General features: G+C 41.8%; 1 protein-coding gene across 1 annotated transcript in view; it reads left to right on the forward strand.

Moving 5' to 3' along the window:
- EPRS (glutamyl-prolyl-tRNA synthetase) overlaps positions 1–27,288 on the forward strand; it is a 75,260-nt gene that overhangs the window by 37,646 nt on the left and 10,326 nt on the right. The window contains exons 13-32 of the mRNA XM_015425356.1: positions 1,102–1,212; positions 2,189–2,325; positions 2,545–2,752; positions 3,976–4,088; positions 5,918–6,035; positions 6,647–6,802; positions 7,873–8,118; positions 9,608–9,862; positions 10,216–10,449; positions 12,265–12,533; positions 15,197–15,248; positions 15,965–16,174; positions 16,871–16,943; positions 17,364–17,443; positions 20,009–20,110; positions 22,521–22,676; positions 22,761–22,958; positions 23,407–23,580; positions 25,449–25,609; positions 26,167–26,245. Coding sequence (XP_015280842.1) covers positions 1,102–1,212; positions 2,189–2,325; positions 2,545–2,752; positions 3,976–4,088; positions 5,918–6,035; positions 6,647–6,802; positions 7,873–8,118; positions 9,608–9,862; positions 10,216–10,449; positions 12,265–12,533; positions 15,197–15,248; positions 15,965–16,174; positions 16,871–16,943; positions 17,364–17,443; positions 20,009–20,110; positions 22,521–22,676; positions 22,761–22,958; positions 23,407–23,580; positions 25,449–25,609; positions 26,167–26,245 — 3,132 coding nt within the window. The remainder of the gene's footprint in view (positions 1–1,101; positions 1,213–2,188; positions 2,326–2,544; positions 2,753–3,975; positions 4,089–5,917; positions 6,036–6,646; positions 6,803–7,872; positions 8,119–9,607; positions 9,863–10,215; positions 10,450–12,264; positions 12,534–15,196; positions 15,249–15,964; positions 16,175–16,870; positions 16,944–17,363; positions 17,444–20,008; positions 20,111–22,520; positions 22,677–22,760; positions 22,959–23,406; positions 23,581–25,448; positions 25,610–26,166; positions 26,246–27,288) is intronic.

The following is a 27,288-nucleotide window of genomic DNA, read 5'->3' on the forward strand; positions in this document are numbered from 1 at the left end:
TCACAAGATGGATTAGAAAGCCAGTAAAGTAGTAGATGTGACGAAAACAGGAAGAAAAATTGCTGGAAGAGGCTGTGCTTGAGTAAAGTACATAACCACCTCGCCCAGTCTGACAAAGCGGAGAAGCTCTTCTTAATTCATTGTTGTGATGTTGCCTTATTATAGTAGTCTAATACTGTTGTATTTAATAATGATTACATTGGAAAGTCTAGGTAACAGAATAACTTCATAGCCAATCTTTTTGTTTAATGGGGAAATATATCACATTTGTTGTTGTTGTTGTTTGTTTTTAAAAACACATAGTCATACCAATATATTAAAAGGGCTGATTCCCATTTGGCCTCTTCAGGCATGTACAAAGCACGTTTAAAGTTTCCTATATGAAAATATTATATCAGGATTGGTTCAGTTGAATCCACTATAGGAGCATCCTATGGAACTCTTCTGACCTACTCATGTATTGGTCTCAGAAAAAAGTTAACCCATCCAAGTCTGATGTAGCGTTTGTATGTGCGGATATTCGTTGCTGACCTGTGCTTGCTAAGGGTCATATTGAAAGATACTCAGAATCCCCCCCATATAGATTTAGTAAAGTCAGCAACAGTGCTCCCTCTAAGCTGTAGAGTCTTGTGAGCAAAAATTCTACTTTGTGAGCTACTGGCATTAAAGTTGTGAGCGAGCGATTTGGCTACTGAATAAATTAGTTTGCTCTGGAGCCATCCTTCCTGAGCTAAGACAAAAGCGTGTGAGCCAGAGGCTAAAAAACTGTGAGCTAGCTCACACTAACTCAGCTTAGAGGGAACACTGGTCAGCAATTGTCTGCTTCTTAATTAAAGGTTATTCCTTTTGAAAGGCAGAATTGCATATCTGTTGCTGGCTTTGTAGTTTATATTATCTTGCTTGTTTTACTGTTACAATTCAGATTCAAGCAAAACTAAAGTGCAATCAAATATGCAGTAACACAAAGAATACCAGTTAATATTCCTAAATAGTGTGTGTGTGTGTGTATATATATACTTTTTAGTTCACATGGCACTGATTTTCATCTGTTGTTGGAGAGCTGAATAGTTGTGATTACTTCTGGTTGTCGTTGGCATGTAGGTTATAGACCCAGTGGCACCTCGGCATACTGCTTTGCTGAAGGATGAAGTGGTCACAGTGAATATTCCTGAAGCTCAAGAAGAGATGAAAGAAGTGGCCAAACATCCAAAGGTTTGATGATCAGTTATTGGGTTATTTTGGGGGGGAGGGGAATTGTAACACTGTAAAACTGAGAACTGGGGTGGATTTTACAAGCCTGTCCTGAAGAAATATTCCAGACTCCCAAAGTATAATATAGAAAACAAAAGCTTGGTAGAATTCCTGGGTGTGTGAAGTTGGAAGGATGGCAGTGCTAATGTTGGGTGTGTGAATATGCACAAGGGCCACAGGTTCTTGGGTAGTGGGGTGGGCTGGCCCACCTAGATGAATGTGCACTGCCCCCACCAGGCTCAGTCGCCCTCAGTCTCCTCCTGCCGACCTCCATACTTACTCCTACTACAGGAGTGGAACTTGCTTCTCCCCTATAAAGACTCCCATGCAGAGCTTTTTCCCCCTTTCAAAGTGCAGGGGTTAGAAGAAGGGAAGGCTCTTCTTCATGGGCACAGGTAATGTTTGCCTATGAAGAAACAGTAGAGGAAGAGCCCCAGAGGGAGGTAACAAATGATTGACAGGTCTGATCAGTGCATCCTGTGGAAATAATTGACCAGTCAAGTCAGCAGTGGCAAATATGATGGTAGCTTGTTACTGCTGCTGCTGCTGCTTATGCTGCTGTTTTGGTTTCCTGCACTATTCTCTTAGGTGTTTGATTTTTTTTGTCAAAGTCTGTCTATGGAAACTGTAATTAAGTATATAAGTAACTAAGTAAATAAAGTCTGCTGTGTTTCTTTACGAGGAAGCTATTCACATTAATGTTTTCTTATAGGCATGGAACAGCAGTCACTGGGGATGTGGGGGGGAGGTATTTGTGAATTTCCTGCCTTGTGCAGGGGGTTGGACCAGATGACCCTGGAGGTACCTTCCAACTCTGTGATTCTGTTCTTGACACACTTGCACATTATTCCAGAGTGGATTATTTTCTGTCCAGTCAGTTAAAATCTAAACCAAATAACTGAGTCAGCTCTTCATCCTTTTCCTTCACAACATACAGAATGCTGAAGTTGGCTTGAAGCCTGTATGGTACAGTTCCAAAGTGCTGATCGAAGGACCTGATGCAGAGACCTTGACAGAAGGGGAGACTGTTACATTTATTAACTGGGGCAACATGGTCATTACCAAAATACACAAGTGAGTTTCTGGTCTTAAAGCAAATTTGCCATAAGTATTTCATTAACATCATGGGTAGTGTTGCTCAGTTAGTAAATTTAAGTTGTTGTGTTTTTCTGTGTATTGAAGAGAGTTTTTTAACCAGGACCCAGCATGTCACTGATATATTTTTGGAAGTTTTAAATTATTTCTTTGCAGAAAACACACTTAACCACAGTATCTGTCCTACTTTCTCTGTAGGAATTCCACAGGGAAAGTCACATCCATTGATGCTGCACTTAACTTGGAGAACAAAGACTACAAAAAAACTGCTAAGATTACCTGGTTAGCAGAAACCTCTCATGCACCTCTCATCCCAATAGTCTGTGTCACCTATGAACATTTGATCACCAAGCCTGTCCTAAGCAAAGATGAAGATTTCAAACAGTATGTCAACAGAGATAGCAAGGTAACTTACAGTAAAAACCCCTACACACACTGTTATGCTGTGAACTAGAGGTTTTACTTTTTGTACTGGCCTGCCAGCACCTTGGAGTCCAGAGTATATTCAAGTCCTGGTGCTATCTTTTATTTTGTTCTGACTTGGTAGATGTGCAGTTGTGATGATCTCTTAGATGCCGCTGAGATTTCAGGGGGGGGGGATTTACATTTCCCACTGGAGAGCCCCCCCCCCCGCCATTCCTGGGGGGTCCCCATTCTCCAGGAGCAGAAGCTGTGTGTTTTGGGAGTCTCACAGGAGGGAATTGCTGAAAATGCCCTTTCTCCCCTATGCCTACAGAAATCTAAGCAGAATCCATCCCATTAGCTTTCTGCTCATCTTGGATTTGAACTCTTATTCTATCCAGTATCTCTCCTTGTATATAATGCTGTTTTGGTGTGACTCTCTCCTGAACATTCCACGTGCTCCGAAATCAGTTAGGTCCCTGATCTGTCACTCAGGAGGTGTGCAAATCCCCTGGCCACCTTGCCTCGCTGCGTGGCCTCAGTCCCCCCTACAGAGCCGGTGGCCAGCATTTTACCCTCAGTCTGCAGGGAGCCACCAGACAGGATGGATGCTCCGGCGGGCAGAGGCTTACAAGCCCCAGGCCAATCCTGCTGGCACCACAGCATTCATCATTGGCCGAGGCCGATTGTAGGTAGCTGGATGCCCTGCCACTGGGCGGGGGTCGCCGGGGTGGAGGGCGGTGGAGGAGGCCCGCAGCACGCTGCCACCCGGACGGGCATGGAGGCAGTGGCAGGGCGTTCCATTGCCCCTCCACCCCAGGGTCTGGGGAGGGGGGAGAAACCGGGGACCGGAGGCCAATCCTCCCACTACCATGGCTGTCATCACCAGCTGAGGCTGAATCCACGTCACCACTCAGCCTGCGACCAGATGGGCCAGCGCACCGCTGGGGCAGAGAGCAGTGGAGGCGGCCCCGAGGCTGCTGCCACCCGGTTGGGAAGGGCTGACAGTGGTGGAGGCAGCTTGGAGGCTGCCGTGTGTAGCCGTGCAGGGAGCCAGTAGTGGGGTGTGCCGCCCCCCCCGGGTCTCGGGAGTGCGTAGAGAGCGGGGGCGCAGGGATGTGTCTGGTCTTTCTAGAGCTCGTTATATTGTTCCTACAACAGGCTTTGCTCGTAGTTTTATGATAATAGGCAGATTCAGTTTAGCATGTCTGTTCTCTTTGATTACAGCGAGAAGAGTTGATGTTAGGTGATCCTTGCCTTAAAGATCTGAAAAAGGGAGACATTATACAGCTTCAGAGAAGAGGCTTTTATATTTGTGATCAGCCATATGAGCCTATCAGGTGAGCGGTTGGAAACAAATATCTGTTCCCTATTACTCCATTTAATGTCAGTAAGACCTTTTGAGGTTTTTTCCTTTTACTGGCCGAAATTGGTGGATGGGTACAGCATTTTAAAGGTTCTGTGTAGTTTGGCCATGCTTATTGTTTGCCTGAGTTGCATTTTGGGATACAATACTGCTGTGTTTTGTGACGTTGGATGTGCCATTTCTTGGGATGTGAAAAATGTTCATGTAACATATTTCACTCAAATGATAGGTGCAGCCAATTGTTTCACTGGTCTGTCGTTTTGGGGCTGGGATGATGAAAGAACATCCATGTTGACCAGGCTTTCACAGTGATCCAGGTCTAGTCACATATGACTCTTTGGGGCAGGTGTGCATTTGATATGTTCAGGAATTCACATGCTGTTGAAAGCAGTGCAGTACAAATGGACACCATCCGCAGACAGATGAACATCTAAATGCAGATGTTGTCCTCCTTTGTTGCATTGCTTTCTCTAGGTCAGTGGTGGCGAACCTATGGCACGGGTGCCAGAGGTGGCATTCAGAGCCCTCCCTGTGGGCACGCGTGCCATCGCCCCAGCTAGGCCCAGACCATCATTAAAGTGTCAAATTCTCTGCCAAATAATTTTAAGTAAATGAAAGCATTTGGGATTGCTTTCCTTACTTTGTCTGGATCATCTTAAGTTAATCTATGAGTTGTTTTTTCTAAAGTAAAACCTCAGTATTAAAGTTAAATTGCCGTGTCGGCACTTTGCAATAAATAAGTGGGTTTTGGGTCGCAGTTTGGGCACTCAGTCTCTAAAAGGTTCACCGTTACTGCTCTAGGTTGTATGCATGCCCAGAATTGTATGCATATAACGTTATGCCACAAGATAGTCAGCTAAATATGATTAAGAAAAACAAACAAACACCTATTCATGCCCCACCCATCACTCCTGCCTCTTCTTTGTAAAAGGGGTATGAAAAATCCTTCAAGTGGTAGAGAGTCCTATTTCACAGAGGTCAAAAATGTTTGCAGAACCACAATCTTCCCCTCTCCCAATTTCAGCCCCACTCTAGATGATACTACAACTTGTTAGACATTATGAAAATAGGTGTGTTTATTTGTCATTTCATTTGTAGCCCATTTCTCTCCAAAAAGGTTGAAGATGGATTGGAAAATTTAACAGCCAACAATAAACGTAATAAAATCCATCCAACAATAGTTAAAATCTATAATAATGTCCCTTTCAGAGAAATGCCCTCCTAAAAAGTTCCACTTTACACATTCTGTGAGATGCTACTAATATGGCCCTTCCTGACTGTGTCAGATAGGTTGTTCCACCAGGTGGAACTGACATAGAGAAGTAAAAATATGGACTTTGACTGTATGAGCTTTTAAGAGGGGACCCCCCCCCCACCTTTCAAAGATATGTATGATTCCTTTTTTAATTTTGTGTATAACTGGTAATTTTATCCATATCAATAGAGCAATCCGTATTAGACTGGACACAGTCCAATCTATTATTGGATTGAATACAATCTGTATTCTGAGAATGGACACAACATAGATGGAGTTGAGGACTTTTAAGCCTTCCGTGTTTCACATTCTTGATTGGGAATGAGAACCACGGAACTTGGTGAGACTTAACATGGGTAGGATTGGGTTGCATATCCACCCATCTTAAGCAAGGAAGAGCATGTATATGGTTAACACTCATCCATCGGAATTAGGGGGTCTTAGAAGTGTTTGTATTTTTTTAACTGTTTTTAATCTTCTGAATAATTTCAATCAATCAATATGAGATTACCATTTAGAAAACCTATTCATTTAATCTTTGCCTGTAGTCCATACAGTTGTAAAGAAGCCCCATGCATTTTGATTTATATCCCTGATGGGCACACAAAAGAAATGCCAACATCTGGATCTAAGGAGAAGTCTAAGGCAGAAACAGCAAATAAAGAGGTAAAGAAACCTAGTTTATATGGATGGTTGGTCAAGAGGGGCACTTTTGGAGGTTGCTTTACAGTGTAATCCTATGCAGAGTTACTCTAGTCTAAACCCAGGATTTCACTGAGGTCAGACTGGAGTAACTTTAAACAGGATATCACTGTTAGACTTCCTGGCGTCTCATATTTTCACCATTTTGTAAATCTTAAGTAAAAAAATCATTGCTGTCCTTCACTCTTCCGTATTAAGGTCTGTGTTAAGATGAAAAAGCATTGTAAAGATTACTTTATGTAAATCTTTGTGATATATAAAACATATCTTTAAAAGTATATTCTAGCCTCTAAGACCTCTTATTGATCTAGCCACAATTAATATACGTTTATGCCAGGGTTTAAATTGCTCAGAATGCATAATCAAAACAACATCCAATAAATATGCTACATTATCTATCTCCAGAGTTTCTATTTTGTTTTTGTCAAAAATGAGATAATTGTAATAACCATATACATACATGCACACACAGAAGAGAGTGGGATTTTTTTTTTACTAGAAATCGTGATTGAAACTCTTCCTTTCATCCAGTTGATTAAGTGCACTGTATAAAAGAGTACATTTCCTTTTCAAAGACCAGCACTGCATTGAAAGGACAACCTGCTCCATATCTGGCTGAAGTTTCTACTCCAGAGATCCCCACCACCAATCTGGACAGCAGAGCTCTTTATGATAATGTAGCTGCACAAGGTGAAGTGGTTCGAAAACTGAAAGCAGAGAAAGCACCCAAGGTTAGTCTGCTGAGGAATTCCATCAGGGAGTGGTATTTTATCCTTTTATGAGATAAGTGGTAAATCAGAGTTGTTTAACTTATATACAACACTTCTCCGTTTTAAAAAAAATCCCAAAGAGATTTACAGTGCAGTTCTAAGGAGAGTTACTACAGTCTAAGCCCATTGAAATGAATGAGCTCAGACTGGAGTAACTCGTTTAGGATTGCACTGTAATATCACCAAAATACAGCACAAAGTCTGTCAATGAAATTTAATCTGAACTTCAAACGTTTTTGCATTTCTGTGATGCCACAGTTGTATTTATAGTGCATGTGATCTTTGAGCAGAATATTTGTATCCTAGGTGTTCTTTTAAATTCACATATACATCAAGGATATATGTGGCATTTGATAGCATATCTCCAGTGAGTTACTTAACATTACCAAAACTCTGAACAGGTTTTTTTGTGTGAGACAAACAAGAAAACGTGTCGATTGAAATTTATGCAAAGTACATGCCAAAACACAGTCGTCATAGTGCTGTATTGGCCAGAACAATTCTAAACAGGAACCAGTAGTGACTAGTTTTGTATAAATGGTAGAAGCTTGTGCTTTGCCACCTCAGGTTGATATCTAGACGGAGGCAAAACCACTGCTAATTTCTATGGAAATTAAAGGTATAAGATATGGACAGTGGATGTTACTGCCTGTTGTCCCCTTTCCCTGTTATTGTTGAAGGAGGGACTGTTCAAACTGTCACTAACCAATGAAACTAGGAGCTAACAGGTACTATAAAGCTATGCAGTTTATGCCTCTTTTTTCCACAAGATTTCCTGATGGTAGTCATGTGGCCCAAAACACACACATGCATAAAAAGGTGTCTTTAATAAAGAACAGTTTGCAAATCAAAATACTATTTTTAACTGTGTGTTACATTTCAGTAGTATTTTCTCCAGTAAAGAGCAAGTTTAGGTTATTGTGAATGCCTTTTTGTCAACTTGGCTGTGTGCATACTAAAAATTGCATCTGTTCTGAGATCTTCATTTCTGTCTCGTCTTCTATAATGCTTCTTTCACTCCCTTTTTTTAGGAGCAGATAGATGCTGCTGTGAAACTGCTTCTAGCTCTAAAAGCAGAATATAAGCAAAAATCAGGGCAGGAATACAAACCTGGAAACCCACCCAAAAGTGTCCTTCCTAGTTCAACTCCTGTTGCTGCTTCTTCTCCTCTTCTTCCTCCTGCATCCCCCTGCCCGATAGACAGCAAAGGTCTTTATGATAAAGTAGCTGAACAAGGCGATGTGGTTCGTAGTCTTAAATCCAAGAAAGCTTCAAAGGTACAGTGGCCAGTCTGTAATAGCAACAATAGTAACACCTTCCTTTAAAAAAAAACAAAAAACCACTGTCAGTCCAACAAACATTTTGTTTGATTTCTCAGCATTTCATACTCTTTCATGCAAGAGGGATTATTTTGTTGTCCAGACATATCAAAATTAGTGGCATGCAGTTTTTTTTACCAGTATTTCTCGGTTCAGGTCTATTGGAAACCCCCCACACTTTTATATTTCTGAAAAATCCTGGATCCTGATACTGGCATGGTATTGGGATCCAGGATTTTTCAGAAATCCCGAATGTTTTCAGGTCCAGTAGACCCAAGAAGAAAAATATGGGTTAAAAAAACAACAACTAGCCCAGCCCTGGGGCCTGGCTTGTCTTCTCCTGCAGTGCGGTTTAAAAGATCTGTGTGCCTTGGGAGGTCTCTCTCCACCACATGCAGATCTGGCTGGGATGGCTTCTCCTGCAGCATGGTTTAAAGGATCTGCCATGCCACGGTTAGCAGATTTCTCCCTGCGGCACAGCAGCTTCTGGGGCTGTCCTGTCCTGCAGCCCGGGTTTAACTGAGCTGCACGAGAAGCCAGCTCCAAGCTGAGCCAGCAGGAACAGTCTGCTGCCCCCAGCTCAAGTGATCCTCAGGCTGTCTTCTGCAGTCACTCTAAACTTTCAAGGGACTGCAGTAGAAGCCCAATGAACATCTGAGAGCTGTTTTCGGATCTACTGGTAATTCCCAAATATATTCAGGATTTTTTTCGGGACATCCTAAGAAAACCGGGATACATTTGAGAAGCCGAAATATACTCTGAAAATACCAATAAGATATTTTTGGGGTATATTTACATTTTGGGTAGGTCCGAATGCACACCCCTCATCAAAATGTTGGTATGGATGGCAACAATTAAATGATAGTAGGAATTAATCAAATTTGGTAACAATAATAAGCTGTGATAATTCTCTGTTTTTATTGGCACACATCATCTTCAGTTTATGTTTCCAATATATGAAGAAGGCATGTGGTTTATAGGGCTTAATGCAAGTATTCAGATTTGTTCATGGCATGCCTGCCATTTGTTTCATTGAAGTTTATGTAAGAGAAATCCTGGTGAGTTGTGTGTCCAGAGTTTCTAGCCTTTCTTACTTCAAACATATGTTAGTGAGATAAATATGAATTGTTTGGAAATGAAGGCAGTTTTAATTATTCTCCTGTTAATATTTGGACAGTATAAATAAAGTGAACGAAAGCAAAGAATCCTCAATGAATTGTGTGCCCAGGATCTGGGAAGTCTGATTTTATTGAATTTGTGTTAAATCTCCTCCTGTTTCAAAATGTTCAGTGTGCCTTATGATCATAATGCATACATGAGAGTGAAAAAAACGTCATGGCAATATAGTACTTTGGTATTTTCCCCTCTCTTCCCTTGCTTCATGTCCTTCTGGTTTTTGGAAATATTTCTTCTCTTGCTGATCCCTTTTATTCTTTTCCTGATTCAGGATCAGATAGATGCTGCTGTGAAAGTGCTTCTTGCTCTAAAGGCAGAATATAAGCAAAAGACAGGCCAGTGTTATAAACCTGGGAATCCACCTGCAGCTCCTCTTTCCTCCTTGTCCTCTTGTGCCTCTGATCCTTCTCCTCCATTCTGCAATGGCCTGGCATCTTCTAGCCCCATAGACAGAAAAGCTCTGTACAATAAGGTAGCTGAACAAGGAGAGGTGGTGCGGAGACTCAAAGCCGAAAAGGTTTCCAAGGTATAATAGTGGTAAATATGTGCATTGGCATACACGTATCTATATATTCACCATTTTTAACATGAATAAATTCCCAATCATGGATAGAAATAGTTCCAAGTCCCTTGTGTGTACATGAACAATGCACAATGTGCAGGGGATTCTGGAGAGTCTGGGATTAATGGCCAATGCTTAGAAACCTGGATTTCATTGCATGTAAAACTAGTAGTGATAGACAGAGAAAGATCTGCAGAGGATAGATCAAAACTATTGCAGATTACCTGCAGGATTTTCATGCTGTGTGTTAAAGGAATATACAGGCAAGAGACAAGATGCATACCCCCCTGGAACATCTTGTTTATTGTTTTCCGTAGGATCAAGTGGATGAGGCTGTAAAACTCCTCCTTTCCCTGAAAGCAGAGTATAAAGACAAGACAGGTCAGGACTACAAACCAGGGCAGCCCCCCGCTTTTCAGGCACCTGCTGCGACTCAGCCAACATGCAGAGCAACCAGTGGCCCTGACACACCAGAAGCCAAAGCTCTCTTCAACAAGGTGGCTGCCCAAGGAGAGGTGGTCCGGAAATTAAAAGCAGAGAAGGCAGAAAAGGTAACATTCAGTGAACATTTCATGTATATGAATAGAATCTGGACATACATACCATTCATTTTTATTCATTGTTTATATTAACAACCCCAGAGTCTTGTGAGCAAAAATTCTACTTTGTGAGCTACTGGCATTAAAGTTGTGAGCAAGCATTGGCTACTGCATAAATTAGTTTGCTCTGAAGCCATCCTTCCTGAGATAAGACAAAAATGTGTGAGCCGGAGGCTAAAAAACTGAGCTAGCTCACACTAACTCGGTTTAGAGGGAACACTATCTCCCATGTATATAAGATGACCTGTGTTCACTGATGTGTTTTCTTAAAAATGCAGATATTTATGTAAAGTTTTTTACATGGCAACATATTCCCAGTTGTTGTTGTTGCAGAACTCATTTTTTAATATAAATCCTGCCGAAATCTACCAGGTACCTGGTATAACTAGTATAAACCAGTGGCTGTCTTCCTCCAAAGACTTAGGTTTCCCCACTTGTAGACCAGTCTGTCTTGACTGCACCTGTTCTCTTACCAAAATCCAGTACATGGAGTGGGAGGGAATCCTAAACCCATATTAAGATAAGGAAGAATGTATATTTAGGCTTAATTACATCTGGTGTAATTTTTTCTTTGGGTCAGCATCATTTGGGTAAGAGCTAGTTTGGTGTAGTGGTTAAGTGTGCGGACTCTAATCTGGGAAAACCGGGTTTGATTCCCCACTCCTCCACTTGCACCTGGCTTGATGACCTTGGGCAAGCCATAGTTCTGATAAGAGTTGTTCTTGAAAAAAAGAGCAGTTTCTGTCAAGAGCTCTCTCAGCCTCACAGGGTGTCTGTTGTGGGGAGGGGAAGGGAAGGGAAAGGAGTTTGTAAGCTGCTCTGAGACTCCCTTGGGTAGTGAAGGGCGGGGTATAAATCCAATCTCTTTTCTTCTTCTAAGGCTTCTTCTTCGTAAATATACATGTTTCTTTACAGAGCAGCAGGCAAATAACATAAGTACAGGTCATTCTCCAAAGAAATTACACTCTAAATTTTGGCAGTGGTGGAGGGAAGGTAGGAGAGCGCATGAAGCTGCATGAAACTATTGGTCCATCTAGCCCAGCACTGTCTGCAGTAATTGGCAGCTACTTTTCAAGGTCTTAAGCAGAATTTTTTCCCCCAGCCCTCTTGCCCAAGATCCTGTGAACTGGAGAAGCTGGTTATTGAATCTGAAACTTCCTGCATGCAAAGCATCTGATGGAATATTGAGCTACAAACTCTTAACAAAGAATAGTACCTATAGTCTGGCTTCAAAATATGAGAAATCAACTTGTAAACTAGCTTTCCTTTTAGTGCAACTATTTGTTTTTGTCTTCATTGGAGGCTGATTTTATTCTGATTATATAAATTAAATTGTAAATTAAGTATTTCTTATTTCATGTAGCATTTCACAAGCTCTTTGTAAATGGGAAGTCAGAGTTATCCAAAGGACTGTAAACAGTTTAGTCTGTTATTCATTTTGGAGGCTTCTCTAGATGTTCTCCAAGAGGTTCATATCTAACGACAATAACTACTGCACTTTACTCTTATTACAAAAAACAGTATGAAATAATAAAATCATAATGCATAGCCCTCTTCAAACATTTCAAAGTCTTGTTCCCTCTGAATTTCCTCCTTCAACATGAGTACTGTGACTTTGCTTTAGTCAACGTGTCAAGCATATTTTTGTCAGTCATTCAACCAGTACCTCTATTGGCAGTACTTACCTGGCAGAGGAGACACCTTGATCATATTTTTTTCCAGGTAAGGGATTACTTGCTTTGACATGGTCATGTTGTCTTTCCAAAGGCTACAGTTGATGCAGCAGTGCAAGATCTGCTTCAGTTGAAGGCGCAATACAAATCGCTAGCAGGGGTAGACTATAAGCCAGTCTCAGCAGCTGGTGGAGAAGACAAGGACAAGAAGAGCAAGGAGAAAGAGAACAAATCTGAAAAGCAGAATAAACAAGAGAAGGAGAACAGTGGCCAGAAGAAAGAAAGACAGAAGGATCAAGGTGGCAGCAGCAACCTGTCTTCCAGTGGACCAGGAGATGGTCAAGGACCGAAGAAACAAACCAGGTAACAAAAGTATGACCTTACTTCAGGTAGAGTCTGAACAACAAGGTAAATGGGTAAGCAGAACCTTCAGATTAGCACTGCATTATGTGAAGGATATAGCTAAGGCAGAAAGCCTTTTTCGGGTATTACAATGCTTTCTGCCCTGTAATTGTGCTTTCTAACTAGTATTACTTCTGCTATTATGTTGTTTGTTTAGTTCCAGTTATTTGCTGTAGTTTTTGTGAAACACAGCAGTGATTCATTCACTGCCTAGGCCTTTTACAATAAAGATGGTAGAGAAAGGCTTGATAAGGATGTAATAGAGTTAGTAGCAGAAAACATGGTGTTCACATTCAGTGTGGCAGTGTATTCTGAACTGCTGTACACACTCCAAATGGTGTAATGTCCGGTCCCCCACAGCTATTAATCCAATACACGTTTAGGCAAAGTAGTATTTTATTAAAGCCATGATAGAGCAGGAACAAGTTCACTGTCCAGAATGCCTGGGCCAGGGTGGGCCAGGAATAATGTAAGACATTCAAACAGGGTAACAACCAATAATCTCCATTCCCGCCAAGAGGGCAGACTCCAGGTTACGCGCTCAAAAGCCTGAGAAGCAATGTTCCTTAAAACCTAAACAATTACAGCTTCACACGGTGCAGTTCATTATACATTTGGCAAAGCAGCTCCCCCACACACCTGTTAACCTTGCAGATAAGCGTTGCCTAGCGTTTACAGACAGGAATGCATGAGACAAGATCATACACAGGGAAGATAGGGCATGCGCAGATGCCAGAGGGGGGGGGGGAACCGACTGCCTCCCAGTCTTCTATGGCAGCTAGCTGACATGTAGTTATATTACATGTATTACTTCTGATAGACTGTTGCTACCATTTTATTTGTGTGTAGCTTTTAAACATATGTCTGTGTGGTTCATATTTTAATTTTAAGCAAATTCAATATTTTAAGGCAGGATACTCAAAAACCTAGTGGGATTTTGTATTAACTCAGTGATGGTGGATGTACTGGTGGCAAACGTTTCTAAAACAATGCACCATCTATTAGGTGAGGAAAAAATCTTCAGGTACTCATTCTCATGTCGTACCTCATTCTATGTATCTAAAAAGTTTTAACTTAGTTTATGTTATACAAAACATGCTATGAAGAAAACTGAAATTCTGTGTGTGATCATGTATATGTGCGTTTTTTATTTTGGGATTTTGAGGGACTTGTACATAGTAAAGCAAAATCCTACTCATTAATGTTGAACACAACATGCTAATATTGAAGATACATTTATGTATTTTATTACTTTACAGAAGAACATAAGAGAAGCCAATGTTAGATCAGGCCAATGGCCCATCCAGTCCAGCACTCTGTCATACAGTAGCCAAAAATACCAGGTGCCATCAAGAGGTCCATCAGGGGGGCCAGGACACTAGAAGCCCTCCCACTGTTCCCCCCCCCCAAGCACCAAGAATATAGAGCATCACTTGCCCCAGACCGAGAGTTCCCACCTATACCTTGTGGCTAATAGCCAATGATGGGCTCTGCTCCATGTGTTTATCTAATTCGCTCTTGAAGCTGTCCATGCTTGTAGCTGCCGCCGCCTCCTGTGGCAGTGAATCCATGTCTTAATCTCTCTTTGGGTGAAGAAGTACTTCCTTTCATCCTTTCTAACCCGACTGCTCATAAATTTCATTCAGTGCCCATGAGTATTGTGAGAAAGGGAGAAAAGTACCTCTTTCTCAACCTGCTGTATCCCATGCATAATCTTGTAAACCTCTATCATGTCACCCCTCAGTTGTCATTTCTCCAAGCTAAAGAGCCCCAAGTGCGTTAACCTTTCTTCATAGGGAAAGTGTTCCAACCTTTTTATCATTCTAGTTGCCCTTTTCTGCACTTTTTCCAATTCCTTTCTTTTTTTTTAATTTAAAGTTTTTTATTGTTTTGAACAGTATTATACATAGTAACCAAAAACATATTACAGTGAGTTTCGTTACCTCCTATAACTGTTACATAACAATGAACAATACTTTCTTACAAACATTAGTAATCTGAAACAATTTACATTAAATATGTTATACATTGTGAACATGAAATACACTGTGCTATTTAACTTGTAATGTATTCCAAATGAGGTCTCACCATTGATTTATACAGGGGCGTTATGATACTGGCTGATTTGTTTTCAATTCCCTTCCTAATAATCCCCAACATAGCATTGGCCTTTTTTAATTGCAGTTGCGCACTGTTTCAACATTTTCAGTGAGTTATATACTATGACTCCAAGATCTCTCTCTTGGTCAGTCTCTGCCAGTTCGGACCTCATCAATGTGTATTTATAGTTAGGAATTTTGGCCCCAATGTGCTTCACTTTGCACGTGGCCACACTGAATTCCATTTGCCACGTTGACACCCACTCGCCCATCCATCTTTAATATCTCATGGAATACAAGACTAACATATGGTACCCAAGTATGCATTCAGACAGTTAGGCCCACCTTTTTTTTACAAGTTTGCATGTCATGTGACCATGATCTGAGCCCATATTGGAATAGTTTTCCTATAGATATTTTTGTTGACTTAGCATCTTTTCCCCTATGCTTCAATATGCAGATATGAGAATCAAATGCATATAGACTGTTTTCAGTGTTTTGTTTTTCTTCTTTTAAATATTCCAGATTGGGTTTAGAGGCTAAGAAGGAAGAGAATCTATCTGAATGGTACTCTCAGGCAAGTATATCTGGGTTTTAACTGAGAATTATTGCATGTAACTTTTCTTCAAAGTCATCTGTTCGAAGAACTGTGGAGTAAATTATATTGAGCAAATAATGGATTATTTCCCAAATTTTGTTCTGATCATTTATCTTTTGTCAGGAAATTGCTCATTATCCCAATATATATTTGTTTGATTCTGCCACATAACAGTGGAATGAATTTCATGACTCAGGTTTAACAACAGATTCTCAGTTACTGCTAATTGTTGTGAGGTAAAGGAATTGTGGCCAAAACACAAAAATAAACAATTATCCTATCCTAAACAGTCATCTTCAAAAATGCAACTTCACTTAAAGCAGCTGTTTGGAATTGTCCAAGAAATTGAATATCCAAATGCACTTAAATGTAGCTATTATCTTCTAGATGATCATGATTCTTACAAAAAGTTTTGTATTATCCAGGCTGACAGTCACTTTGACTACAATCCAGCATACAGTCCCATTGATATCAGTGAAATTCAATAGGCATACCTAACTGTGCTGGCTTCATTTTATACATAAATGAGGACCAAACTAAATTCCCCATTTTATCAGATGATTCTTTTTCTCTAATCTTTACAGAAATGAAATTGTTATATTCTGTACATTCTGGCATTTCTCCTGTGTACATTTAAACTTGCTGTTTGCAGTATTACATCCACCACATCAAAACCTTCTCATTTTTCTATGAAGGTGATCACAAAATCAGAGATGATTGAATACTATGATGTCAGTGGCTGCTACATTCTCCGTCCATGGGCTTATGCTGTGTGGGAAGCCATTAAGGAGTTCTTTGATACTGAAATCAAGAAACTTGGTGTGGAAAACTGTTACTTTCCCATGTTTGTGTCCCAGGCTGCGCTAGAAAAAGAGAAGACACATATTGCAGACTTTGCCCCAGAGGTAATGTTTGATGCTGCATTCTAATACGATATGGATTTTTTTTTAAATTGCAAAACTAGCCCTAAACAAAATATGACGTTCATTCATATGCCACTATGAAAGGGTAGTTGCAGGGGAATGCACCTTTAGAGCTGTTGTAGAGATTGAGCTGCGGTGGCTCAAGTGGTTAAGACGCTGAACTGCAGGCTGTGGAAGGTCAGTAGTTCAGTGGTTCAAGACCCGGGTGCCGCAAGACAGGGTGAGCTCCTGTCTCTAGTTCCAGCTCCTGCCAACCTAGCAGTTCGAAAGCAAGAAATTGCAAGTAGATAAATAGGGACCACATCGGTGGGAAGGTAACAGCGTTCCGTGCGCCTTGGTGTTTAGTCATGCCGGCCACATGACCACGGAAATGTCTTCGGACAGCGCTGGCTCTTCGGCTTTGAAACGGAGATGAGCACCGCAACCCTAGAGTCGGATTCGACTGGCTTTCGAGCAAGGGAACCTTTACCTTTACCTTTACCTAGAGATTGAGATGAATGGGGAGTGCGTGCAGTGGAGCTCTTTCCTGCATTCACTGAATCAGAGTGACGGTAAAAATGCATAAGGCAACTAGATATTTGTATAGTTACTTATATTAAATGACATTTCTAGTGAGGATGAAAATGATGTATTTTAAAAATGCAGCATTTTCTAAGAATTTACATTCATTTGTTTTAGGTTGCATGGGTTACACGGTCAGGCAAAACAGAGCTGGCTGAACCGATAGCTGTCCGTCCTACTAGCGAAACAGGTAAATGCATTAACTAAAGAGTCTTTCCCCTTTACGGCAAACTAGTGATGATGAATGTTGTGACGAGAACAGCTGATGATCATTGGACTGTCGGTTGTGGATTTGAAATACCTGAAATAAAATTTGTGTTTAGGAAAGAACTAAGCAGTTTGTCACAAGAAGTACCCTGCTTCCAGGATGCATGAAATGGAGAATCTTCTGTCATTCCATGTTTAATTATAAAAGCTTATCTTTGTTAGCTTTTTGGTGGTGGTGGTGGTGGTGGTGGTGGTGGTGGAAAGCGCAACCGACTTGTGAGGGCCCCGTAGGGTTTTCAAGGCAAGAGACATTGAGAGGTGGTTTGCCTTTTTAGGCTGACAAAAAAAATTAGGTTCTCAAAAGGAAAAGTGTTGTAATTTTCCTCTCCCCCTTCTTTTGTAGTGATGTATCCTGCCTATGCAAAGTGGGTTCAGTCACACAGGGATCTGCCAGTCAAACTTAATCAGTGGTGTAATGTGGTGGTAAGTACAGTTCATACTGTTACTGTTTGCTTTGTTATATGTTATATATATATATATATGGTATATATATATATGGTAATTACTTCCCCACCCCATTAGCGTTTTTTAAAATGTGAAAATTTTATTTCATTCCTAGTCTTTCATCCAACCTAATGTACTATTCCCTATAATTGTATAGAAATGCTGATAGTATCACAGGCCAATTAGCACAATCATTTGCATGGTAAGGCAGTGACCTTCATGCACTCCCTGTTGCATGGATCATGTGCATCAGGCATACCATATATTTGATTTCTCTGTTCCTTCTGTAATCAACAAAGAAGTGCAAGGACTGAAAAATCTCATGTATAGTATCAATAAAGGTAAAGGTTCCCTTGCTCGAAAGCCAGTCGAATCCGACTCTAGGGTTGCGGTGCTCATCTCCGTTTCAAAGCCGAAGAGCCAGCGCTGTCACTTGCAATTTCTTGCTTTCGAACTGCTAGGTTGGCAGGAGCTGGAACCAGAGACGGGAGCTCACTCGGTCATGCGGCACCCGGGTCTCGAACTGCTGAGCTACTGACCTTCCACAGCCTGCAGTTCAGCGTCTTAACCACTTGAGCCACCGCAGCAGTATCAATACATGCATGTTATACTTAATGCACATACTTTAGTCATTTGTGTCTCTTCAGATCTTATAATACGTCAGGATTTGTGATTGTGTAAAGCAGCTCTGATTTCATGTAGATATCTGTAGTTGAAGTAATCTACAGGTGATCTGCATTATCACAAAAATACAAGTGGGGACCCACAAGGACTTGTGGGAGGCATCTAATTTTTCCCTTCCCCACTATTCTTTCCCTTTCCTGAAACATCCTGTAGCCTCTTCCCTTTTCCTGCTTCTTTTTTTCCTTCTAGGGTTGCCAAACTCCAATTTGGGAAATTCTTGGAGATCTCCTGGAATCACAACAGATCTTCCAGCTACAGATATCAGTTCCCCCTTAGGGTTACCAGCTCCAGGTTGGGAAGTTTCTGGAGATTTGGGGGTGGAGGGCAAGGTTTCGGGAGGGAAGCAACCTCAGCAGGTTATGATGCCATAGAGTCCACCCTCCAAAGCAGCCATTTTTTCCAGACGAACTGACCTCTGTCATCTGGACAGCAGCTGCAATTCCAAATGATCTCCAGCCTCCACTTGGAGGTTGGCAACCGTAGTTCCCCTGGAAGAAATGGCAGCTCCCCAAACCCTGCTCTCCTCAGACACCACCACAAAATCTCCAGGACTTTCCCATCCTGTAGCTGGTAACCTTATGGCCTGGCACCAGTGAATCCTCCCTCAAAGGCCAAAATAGTCTTGGAAAGGACCCTGCTCTCTCCCCCTGCCTTTTTGCTCACTGAAACCCAACCTGGAATACTGTGTTTGCCTAGCAACAGCCATTGAGGGAATCACATGCTTAAAGCTACGGACACTCCTTTTATCATTTCGTTGGTTTTTTTAAAAAAAACCCTCCAAGATAGATAGATAGATTAGATAAAATAGATTAGATAGATATTTTATATTTTTCTGCAATCCTGGGGCCTTTTTCAGGTTTGTAGAAAGACTTATCTTGCCCGTTCATAGCTCTGGTCACTGGAGACTTGACCGACTTTATATTAGTATATAGATGCTATAAACAAAATTTGGTCCAAATCTTTGTTAGCTTTGTGGTGTGAATAGAGTTGTACCTTGCAACATCTGGACAGCTTTAATTTAATTTTATTTTTAACGACAAGTCTTTATTAATTTTCCAACAATACATAACAACATATAGGATTCTTTATACACATGGGATTTTTTTGTTCCAGTCAACAAATCCAATACACATCTATGCAGATTTCAACTAATTATCCCTTCTGTGCCTCATTCTCCAGCCCTGCATAAAATTTGAACCAAATATTCTTATATGTACATTCTTCTCTCCCTTGTAACCTCATTGTCAAGTTATCCATTTCTGCAATCTCTGTAAATTTTTCTATGAGTTCCTCCCTTTCTGGAATCGTTTCCAGCTTCCAATATTTTGCCAGGGTGATTCTTGCTGCAGTGAGCAAGTGGGTGGTTAGATGTTCATCTACTTTTTCCCAATTATCCGGCATTATGTTCAATAAAAATATCTCCGGAGCCATAGGAATTGGCTTTCTAAGAATGTGTACCATAATACTATGTATCTCTTTCCAAAACTTGAATTTTAGTACATGTCCACCAGACATGAAAATAGGTACCCTTCTCAGTTTTACATTTCCAGCACTTCTCCGATACATTGGAATAACACTTTGCTAACACGGCTGGGGCAAGGTGCCAGCGATGAAACATTTTAAAAAGATTTTCCTTCATGGCGGTTGCTTTCATTCTTTTCATATTTCTCCACATTTTCTCCCATTTGGCCCAGTCAATATTGTGCCCTATATTTTTAGCCCAACTTTAAATTCACATCATCTGATATATAATTGAAAATTAGAGTTTTGATCAGTGCTAATTTTTTTAAAATAAGCTTATTAACAAAGATCTGTAGCTTTAATACTGAATTACAAACTTTTTGTTTTTCTGCACTGAAGCGTTGGGAGTTCAAACATCCACAACCTTTCTTGCGAACTCGTGAATTCCTGTGGCAGGAGGGACACACGGCCTTCTCAACTTATGAAGAAGCAGCGGAAGAGGTAGACTTGCAGTGCCTTTGCTGAATGGCATTGTTTGTCTTTCAGCAATTTTAAAGGATGTTTATAGGAAGTAATTGCATAAGTAGGACTAGATTATTTGAGAAGTAGTGTGCTTTTATTGTGCTGCACCCATATTTTCCTGTTTGGGGTGATGGTGGTGGATGGCCTTACTTTGTAATTCACGATAGTTGCTCAAGAGGAAAAATTGAATGGTGGCTGTTCAGGACCAGTGGATAAACTTCTGTGTACATTCAAATAGTACAGTCTTTGTGTTCCTTTTTTTGCATATAAATTAAATCTGCATGTACTTTTATAGCATGTGTTTGTGTGTACTCACGGGTTGGATCCTACAGAAAAGCCTGCAAAAGCAGCTGGCAGAATATAAGAATGTAAAAGTAGCCATGCAAAATTAGACTGCGGGTCAGTCTTTTTCAGAGCGGTCAATCAGATACTACCGGAAAGCATATCAGCAAGGCCTGCATGCAGACAAAGCCCACCCCAGCATCCCAAGAACCTACTGGCCACACTTGGCTATCATGACTAGTAAGGTAAAGGTTTCCCTTGCTCGAAAGCTACTCAAATCCGACTCTAGGGGGTGGTGCTCATCTCCGTTTCCAAGCCAAAGAGCCAGCACTGTCCAAAGACATTTCCGTGGTCATGTGGCTGGCATGACTAAACGCCAAGGTGCACGGAATGCTGTTACCTTCCCACCGAAGTGGTGCCTATTCATCTACTTGCAGTTTCTTGCTTTCGAACTGTTAAGTTGGCAGGAGCTGGGGCCAGAGACGGGAGCTCACTCCGTCACATGGCACTTGGGTCTCAAACTGCTGAGCTCCAGACCTTCTGGTCTGCAGCTTCAGCATCTTAACCTCTGAGCCACCGTGGCCCCTTTTACCTTTTACCATGACTGGTAGCCAGTGATAAATCCGTTCTCCATGAATCTGTCCAGCTCGTGGCAGTGTGTTCCCAAGCCAGCTACCCACTGTGTGAAGTGGTACTTCCTCTAGTCTGTATTGAATGTATTGCAATCAACTTCTTAGGGCGACACCTAGTTCTAGTATTATGGGGGGGGGGAGGTCTCTTTCTAGCCACTTTCTCTACACTACGTATGCATCACATTGTATCATGTCACCACTCAGTCACCTTTTTTCTAAACAAAACGCTACAGATACTTTAAGTTTGCCCCATAGGGGAGGCGTTCCAACCCTGTGATAATTTTTTGCTGTTTTCTGCACTCTTCTTCTTTGCCTTGCCCCTCCGCAGCCAGCCTCTTACATATCCCGAAATCTTCTGCTGATGGTGAAAGGGTGCTCATAAACAAAATTACCCCCAGTACACAGAATTGCAGTGAGGAGGGGAAATTGCCTCCTCAGTCTGCTTCTCCTGGCAAGTTGTTTGCTTTAGCATTAGTAGAATTCTGTTTACAGCACTTAGCAGGGGATTTTTTGGAACTGGGGGCAGCTATGGAAAGGTCAAGGCAAGGAGGATCTGTTCTCCATAGGATCTGACTCATAGCAGTTTGTGAAGTTTTGTTGTCTTTCTATATTCAAATGATTTGGGGCTGTTCAATTATTTTAGTAACTGTGTTTCATTTCAGATAGTAGTTCAAACTGAAACTTAAATGTAATGTTGAATAATAGTGGGTTTTGCTTTTCCAGGGTGTAACACAAACAAAAATAGCTTTGAATGCCTGTTGGTCGTTTCTCCTCATTATTGGCACCTGGGCAGTCAATATATTTAAAGAATTATATGCTACTGATGGGGTAGACTGTCCATTTGACTTACAGGGAAGCCAATTACTCTAATGGTTAAGTGCACGGACTCTAATCTGGGAGAACTGGGTTTGATTCCCCACTCCTCCACTTGCAGCAGCTGGATGACCTTTGGCAAGCCATAGTTCTGTCAGAGCTGTCCTTGAACGAGCAGTTTCTGTCAGAGCTCTCTCAGCCCCACCTACCTCACAGGGTGTCTGTTGTGGGGAGGGGAAGGGAAAGGAGTTTGTGAGCTGCTCTGAGACTCTGAGTGAAGGGCGGGGTATAAATCCAATCTCTTCCTCCTCCTCCTCCTCCTCCTTTTCCTCCTGGTGGGCCACTGCCCTCGAGGGCTACTGGTTGGCCAGGAGCAAGGAGAGCCATGCTCCAGTAGCTCTGCCAGTGCTTCAAGGAGCCACTTGGTTGGGACCCATCGTCAGGAGTGACAATAGGTGTCAGCTGACAAATTGCCTCTTCCAGCACTGCTTCCACTTGGGGGAAAGATGCAGTGGTTGAACTAATGCCCACTGTGAGCCCCACTGATATTGTAATACTTCTATTTCCTAATCAAACTTTTAAGTAATATTTTTGAGCCACAAAAGTACATGGGTATCTTTGTTTCTCCTAACCCTTTAAATGATTTTAATTACTTATTCCAGGTATTGCAGATTCTTGATTTGTATGCTCGAGTGTATGAAGAGCTTCTGGCAATCCCTGTTGTGAAAGGAAGAAAAACAGAAAAAGAAAAGTTTGCAGGGGGAGATTATACAACCACTGTAGAGGCATTTATATCTGCCAGTGGGCGAGCTATCCAGGTATGTTGGAATACATAACTTTTGTACCAATTCTTGATGTACAGAAAGAAGAGATCTATGCTTTCTACACCTTTTTCCCCCCAGGGAGCAACCTCTCATCACTTGGGACAGAATTTTTCAAAGATGTTTGAGATTGTTTTTGAAGACCCCAGGGTCCCAGGAGAGAAACAGTTTGCATATCAGAACTCTTGGGGCATAACAACTCGGACCATCGGTGTGATGGCCATGATTCATGGAGATAACATGGGTTTGGTGCTGCCACCCAGAGTAGCTTGTGTTCAGGTGAGTAAAATCAAGTATTATACTAATATTGAACCTTTTTCCTCGTGCTGATGTTTCCATTTCATAGAATGATAGATATATATGCCATGGGTTGGAACCAATGAACCATGAATGGAATGGCTTAACGGAATGGATCTCTCGCCCTCCCTCCTGCAACTCCCCCCTTCTCCTCACACCACTACAGAAGCTGCCCCTGCAAATCAGGGGATCATTGTGAGTGGAATGGGGTGCAGTTAAAGATGCAGTAAGCAAGAAAAGGGATCTCCAGCAATGGCCTCCAAACCAATTCTTGTACAGTCTCTTTCTCCATTTGAGATGAGCTCACACAGGGTTCAGTGTGTGTGTGTATGTGTGTGTGTGTGTGTTATTTCTGCTGTTTTCCCTTAAGCTGTAGTCCCCTTACGTTCATTAATGTACCTAACTTTATTAATGTTGTATCATTATTCAGGTTGTGATTATTCCTTGTGGCATCACAAACGTGCTTTCGGAAGGAGATCGGGAAGCTCTGGTGGCAAAGTGTAATGAGTACCAAAAGCGATTGCACGGTGCAAACATCCGTGTACGTGTTGACTTGAGAGAAAATTATTCACCTGGCTGGAAATTCAATCACTGGGAGCTTAAGGTAAATGTTGCTTCAGTTTGGCTCTCTTTGATTGCTTGCTTGTTGTCAGGCTTTCTTCAGAGATGTAATTTGGAGCCCCGGCAGCAGATGTAGAAGAATGTAGGAGTCACCAGTTATCTGCTCCGTTCTGACCTCTAGTGGAGAAAGCCAATAGAGCAATTGTTTATAAATGACGTGCCATTTGCAAGACCTGAGCACGGCTGTTAAATGACAGGATGTTTCGGAGGTCGTTAATTCATAGGCATCACCATAAGTCAGAAGTGACTTGACAGTACATAACACAAGTACACACATTTTGGTTGGTCTTAATAAATGACATTATGTGATTTTGGTTTTTGCATTTTGTTTGGAAAGGGTTATCTTTTGGTGGATGGGTGAAGGGGCTGGTAAAGTGAGAACTTGACTAGTCTGCTACTTTTCTCATGCAGGTAAAATACAGGGACTGTAGATCTGGCTTATCAACATTTTTCAAAGGATAACTTACCTTTTATCTCCTCTTACCATGTTAAACAAAAATCAGTATTTCTAATCCTCAGCATGAACCTGTCCCTGGATACTTAAATCCAGAGACTGGAGCCATCGACAGACAAGATGGATATTTTTAGAAACCTGCAAAAAGCTCAAGATTTGCAGAAAAATCTGAAATCTAAAAAATACATTGAGGAGTATTAACAGCCACCCTTAATAGAAGCAGCACCTGTAGCTTTAAGAAATGAAGGCCCTCAGTGGCCATTGCTAGGCAACCACAACTATATTGCCAACCTTCAAATCTTGATTTCTGTCAGTAAAAGGCAGGGGGGAGGGCTCTTTCCAGGGCTCTTTTAGCCTTTGAGGGAGGACTCATCAAGGCCGGGCCTGGCAACAATCACAGGCATCTCACTATGACACAACTGGTATGACTTAACCAGGGCTTGCTGCTTGGTATTGTTCAACAGTAGCTAGTCCACAAATGTGAGTGTGGTATAGTGGTTAGAGTTTCAGATCAGGATCTGGCTTTGATTCCTCGTTAGAGAGAAACTCTAACTCTGACAGAAAGTGCCGTTTTAAGGACAGCTCTGCCAGAACTATGGCTTGCCCAAGGTCATCCAGCAGGTGCAAGTGGAGGAGTGGGGAATCAAACCCGGTTCTCCAAGATTAGAGTCCATGCACTTAACCACTACACCAAACTGGTTCTCTTTGGGGAGGTGAGTACAGGGGAAAACAAGATAACCCCACATGTCCTTGCAGACTTCTCATCATGGAAATACACCTGTCCCTGTGGCCAACATCATGCAACTCAGCCACAAGGGGCTGTCGGGGAGGGAAAGGTAGGGGGGAGAGATAACAGTAGGTTAGCTTATGAGTGAGCAGTAGAGAAGGAATGGCTATGGGGGCTTTCAGGGAAGGGAAGGAAGAATTAGTGGGGGAGGGGGAAATGAGATGCCCCTCCTTCAAATCCTTGTGGGTCCCCTGTTTGTATTACACAGTTTTGGCCAGATGTAATTTTGTGAGTTTTGAATATAACCAAAATGAATCCCTTAGTTTGGTGTAGTGGTTAAGTGTGCGGACTCTAATCTGGGAGAACCAGGTTTGATTCCCCACTCCTCCACTTGCACCTGCTGATGTGACCTTGGGTCAGTCACAAGCTCTGGCACAGCTGTCCTTGAAAAAGAGCAGTTTGTGTCAGAGTTCTCTCAGCCCCACCCACCTCACAGGGTGTCTGTTGTGGGGAGGGGAAGGGAAAGGAGTTTGTAAGCCGCTCTGAGACTCCTTTGGATAGTGAAGGGCGGGGTATAAATCCAATCTCTTCTCTTCTTAATATGTTGTTTGTGATCTACATAACACAAAGAGGTATACAAAACTCTTTTTTGTGGTCTTTTGACTTTTAGGGTGTGCCAGTGAGGCTTGAAGTTGGACCACGAGATATGAAAAATTGTCAGTTTGTAGCTGTCAGAAGAGACACGGGAGAAAAGTTGACTTTTGCTGAAAATGAAGCAGTGGACCAACTCAGACATATTCTGGAAGAGATCCACAATAATCTTTATAACAGGTTAGACCTGGCACAAGCCATCTTCTATGACTATTATAAAGCACAAATTTCGTACTTTCCAGTCATCCTGTCATTGGGTTCCAAAGGGACAGTGAAACGTGAATTGTGAAAATTGAACAGAGAATCAATTCAAGCACAGTTCTTGATAACTAAACCTTTTCTTTGTCTGACTGTGTTGTGTGCATTCATATTGATCTCTGGATCATCACAATTTAACCTAATAGACTATGGGTTCATCATTCAAACTTCCTTGATGGGTGGAACTGTGGTGTGCCATTCTACAATTTAGAATGATGGCAATTTGTTCTTTGAATAGCTCAGTATGGGCTGAGGTGACGCACAAGCAGTCAGTCAAGAGCAGAATAGTATAAGCATAATGTAGACTATCCATTTTTCAAATAACTTTTGATTTGTTAGTAGTAGAGTAGAATATCCTTATGATTGTGAAAACTCAACTCCTTACGTGCTTGACTTAACATTAAAGACTTGGTTCTAAAGATAATAATTTTTGTAAATTCATGTTTCTGCATACCCTGATAGAATTTCTTCTTCTTTAGAGCTTCAGAAGACCTTAAAACCCATATGGTGGCAGTCAACACAATGGACGAGTTTCAGAGGGAGCTTGATTCAGGGAAGGTAAGGAGTGTTTTAAATAGGTTTGGAATCTTGTTCTCATTTACGGATGTTAAATTAGCATTGAAGACATGTGCATGCACATTGCTTTTAGTGGTTTGTGCTTATCTAAAACTATGCAATTATATGAGATATGTAGCACTATGTACTGCTTCAAAAATTTCCCTTGAAAGTCAGCTCACATTAGCTCTTCTACCACACATGGTAAACCCCATGCCGGCTGACAGTAGCCTAGAGGCTGTCCACATGAAAAACATCCATACATTCACAGTGCAGCATACAAGATGAGTCACGGCAACAAGTTAGTGGTGAAAGTCATACCACAAAAGTAATGTATGATCTGAGCCAGCTGAGCTCTGAGCAGGAGACAGAGCTGCTAGAGGGGTGAGTGTGTTTTTACTTGCTTTCAGCTGAGGGGATTCAGCTGAAGATACTGTGTGGGAGGACTGTGTTTGGGAGTTTGTGAAAGTGATTAGAGTTGTTGCAGAGTCCTGGCTGCTTGAGAGAGGGAGAGGAAGGGGCATTATTTGACTGTGATTGACTGTAATTCAGTATTTAAGAAAGCACCTTGCCAGAGGCACGAGCTTCTGGCATGAGCCGAAGGGCGAGCTAAAGGGCTCTTTGCCTGTGGCTCTTAGCCTAGGGACCCTTAGACTAGGGGCTCTGTAAGAAGCCCAAGAAGAGCTAGAAAGCCAAGGCCCTAGGCTCTTTGTCTTCCCCATAAGGTAAGTTGACTTCGACAAGAAAAACCACATAAATACAAAGGGTTTTAAAAGGGGGATTATATTACTTATTTTAAAAGAATTATGAAGCCAGAATGCCAGCAGGGGGTTGGGGGGTATCCAGTGTTTAGCACGGAGTGTCACATGTATGACTATCTGTCCACTGGACAGAAGTCTTGGGTGTGTGCTCGGTGCAAGGAACTCCTGGTTCTCAGGGAATGTGCTTGCTCCCTTGAGGCCAAGGTGGCTGACCTGGAGAAGCAGAGACAGTCAGTTAGGTGCACAGGAAAGACTCTTGGGGACTTCATAGATATGTCCCACTCT

Source organism: Gekko japonicus, unplaced genomic scaffold (assembly GCF_001447785.1).
Source record: "Gekko japonicus isolate JY-2015 unplaced genomic scaffold, Gekko_japonicus_V1.1 scaffold153, whole genome shotgun sequence".
Taxonomy (NCBI): Eukaryota; Metazoa; Chordata; class Lepidosauria; order Squamata; family Gekkonidae; genus Gekko; species Gekko japonicus.